General features: G+C 60.8%; 1 protein-coding gene across 1 annotated transcript; it reads left to right on the top strand.

Moving 5' to 3' along the window:
- Positions 1-53: 53 nt before the first annotated feature.
- Positions 54-2626, top strand: LOC103679880 (zinc finger protein 324A-like; the record flags this gene model as incomplete). The annotated part of the gene is made up of 1 exon (XM_008709411.2): positions 54-2626. A coding segment is annotated over one exon (1592 nt), but the record flags the coding sequence as incomplete, so codon positions are not given.
- Between the last annotated feature and the right edge of the window lie 304 nt (positions 2627-2930).

Below are 2930 nucleotides of genomic sequence, written 5' to 3'. Positions count from 1 at the left end.
GTAAGGAGCAAAAGCAGGCTTGGGCAGCCCCCCGAGACAGAAGTGAATTACAGACACTGGTGTGTGGGTGCTGCTTTTCTCCCTAGCTTGCACAGCCAGTCCTTGGCATCCCCTTTGCCTGACCACTAGGCCTCCCTGGTCATCCCTTCTTGGCCAGGATGACCCAGGATCTACCATTTCTGTGCCTTCAGGTTCCCGTCATCTGGCATGTGACAGAGTTGTTCCAGGAGAAGCTGCGCTGCCAGGGGCCTTCCATGATGGCTCCTCTCCCGCACGTACAAGGGTCCTCCCCTTCACTGGCATCTGTGAACGTGGGAAAAGCCTGGAGGGCTGGCAGGGCACCTCCCCCTCTCAGGAGAAAAAACCCACAGGGGTGTCTGTAATCTATTGGGAGCGGCTCTTGCTAGGTCCTGGCAGTGGGGAGGCCAGCGTCAGTCTGCGGCTGACCTCCCCACTGAGGACGGCCGAGGCCAGCCCACCCAAGGAGAAGGCTCTTATGACCCGCCCCATGCCAGGCAAGCAGCTAAGGGCATGTGGGGGTCAGAAGCCATATGGGCAGGAGGCCCCTGGGAGAGCTTTCCCAAAAATTCCAGAGTTAGAGGCTGGTCTCACCTCTGGGGAAGGAGGAAAGAGTCTGGCTAGCCACAAGCCTCATGGACTCCCTGCTGGCCAGGAGCCCCCGAACTGGGATCAGCTGGGCAAGGCCCTGCACAGCGGCCCCGGCCTGCTTCCCGGGGAGAAGCCCTTCGAATGCAGGGCGTGCAGCAAGGTGTTCGTGAAGAGCTCGGACCTGCTCAAGCACCTGCGCACGCACACCGGGGAGCGGCCCTACGAGTGCGCGCAGTGTGGCAAGGCCTTCAGCCAGACATCACACCTGACGCAACACCAGCGCATCCACAGCGGTGAGACGCCCTACGCGTGCCCGGCCTGCGGCAAGGCCTTCCGGCATAGCTCCTCACTGGTGCGGCACCAGCGCATCCACACGGCCGAGAAGTCCTTCCGCTGCGGCGAGTGTGGCAAGGCCTTTAGCCACGGCTCCAACCTCAGCCAGCACCGCAAGATCCACGCGGGCGGGCGGCCCTACGCGTGTGCCCAGTGTGGCCGCCGCTTCTGCCGCAACTCACACCTGATTCAGCACGAGCGCACGCACACGGGTGAGAAGCCTTACACCTGTGCCCTTTGCGGTGCCGCCTTCAGCCAGGGTTCTTCGCTCTTTAAGCACCAGCGTGTGCACACAGGCGAGAAGCCCTTCGCCTGCGCACAGTGTGGCCGCGCCTTCAGCCACAGCTCTAACCTCACGCAGCATCAGCTGCTGCACACGGGCGAGCGGCCCTTCCGCTGTGGGGACTGCGGGAAGGCTTTTGCCAAGGGGGCGGTGTTGCTCAGCCACCGACGCATCCACACGGGGGAGAAGCCCTTTGTGTGCGCGCAGTGTGGCCGCGCCTTCCGTGAGCGCCCGGCCCTCTTCCACCACCAGAGGATCCACACGGGAGAGAAACCTGTGCGGAGAGCCCGGCGTGGGGCAGGCCTGTGCCCCCAGGCCAGGCCTTCTTCGGTGGCGTCGTCCGAGGGCTCCCTGGGGAGGGAGGCCGGGCCCACTCCTGCCTCAGGTCCAGCTGCAGTTTCAAAGCCCACCGAAGCCTGAGTTCGCAGCTCCAGCCTTCCTGGCTGTCGTAAAACATCCACGTTCCCGGCACATCCACGTTTTGGAGAAGACCCGTGTGTGCGTGCACCGCTGCGCGTGGTGACGATGTTTGCCGTTTCAGCCACAGCTCACTCCAACCCTAGGTGGTCAGGCTGCAGGAATATGAGGGGGATATTTCCCCCATTTGGCTGCTGGGACTTTGGTAGGGCAGAGACTTGGCGTCAGAGTGCCGTTCATGCCCGTTATGACTATGGGTGCTCAGGTGAGGAGGGGGAGTGCTGGAATGCTGGGGAGGCAGTCCTAGAAATTTCCCCTGTGCACGCACAAACTGGCCACCAGCCTGGCCGTAAGGATGTTCCTCCAAGACCTCACTTCATCCAAGGCCTCCTGGGAGTGGACCCACTAGATGGGAGGTCATGTGGGGGTCTAGTGTTGACCTTGGACTCTAAGTCTTAGTTTCCACCCCTGCGGAAAAGAACAGATGAGAGAGAGACAGAGACGGAGAGAGAGAGTCAGGCCTACAGAGGGAATTTGCAGCATCCTGACAGGCAAGATCTTGATAAGGGCCAACACGTGCCAGTTGCCAGCTCTGTGAGGTGGCTGCTGTGGCTGGTATCCCCACTTCTCAGATGAGGAAACTGAGGCAGAGAGAGGGAATGTGAGTTGTACGCAGCAGAGGCAGGACTTGAGTCCAGGCCACAGGCCCAGCATCCAGACAGCTCCCCACACTGGCACCCGTGCTCTGGTCTGCCAGTGTGAGAGCTAGGTGATGCCAGGCCTGGCTACCCGCAGGTGGCAGTCCCACAGTGGGTGGGGCAAGTAGAAGTGGAGGTCCCTGGGGTGGGGAGAGGGAGACAGACATAAAGAATGATGGCTCTTGAGCCTTGCTCTTTCAGTTTCTCATGCAAGCCTCAGCATTGGCCATGTCTCATTGTTACCAAAGGCACCACTACAGGAGCCTTTATATCCCCACTGCCCTGACGAGAGGTGATCATCGCAACAGGTTCGGAGGAGACCAGTTGCGACTACTCGTTTCTGCAGGGTCTGGTGGCAAGTGCCCACGTGTTCTCTTCCCTCCAGAGGACAGAGGATTTGCTGTCATCTAAGGCCCTGTGTGTGCACCCTCCCATCGTGGGACACCTGCACATGGCTGGGACATGGAGTCAGAGGGGTCGGGTGGGACCAGGTTTCTCCCTGTGGCCCTCAGCAGACCAGGGCCCATCCTGACCTCAGTCCTCACACTCAGGAATGTCAGTGGTCTCTTTATTTGGGAACAAGAAAGACC

Source organism: Ursus maritimus, unplaced genomic scaffold (assembly GCF_017311325.1).
Source record: "Ursus maritimus isolate PB19 unplaced genomic scaffold, ASM1731132v1 scaffold_1037, whole genome shotgun sequence".
In the NCBI taxonomy this organism is placed as follows: Eukaryota; Metazoa; Chordata; class Mammalia; order Carnivora; family Ursidae; genus Ursus; species Ursus maritimus.
Note: the sequence above shows the minus strand (reverse complement) of the source record. Positions and strands in the feature narration are given on the sequence as shown.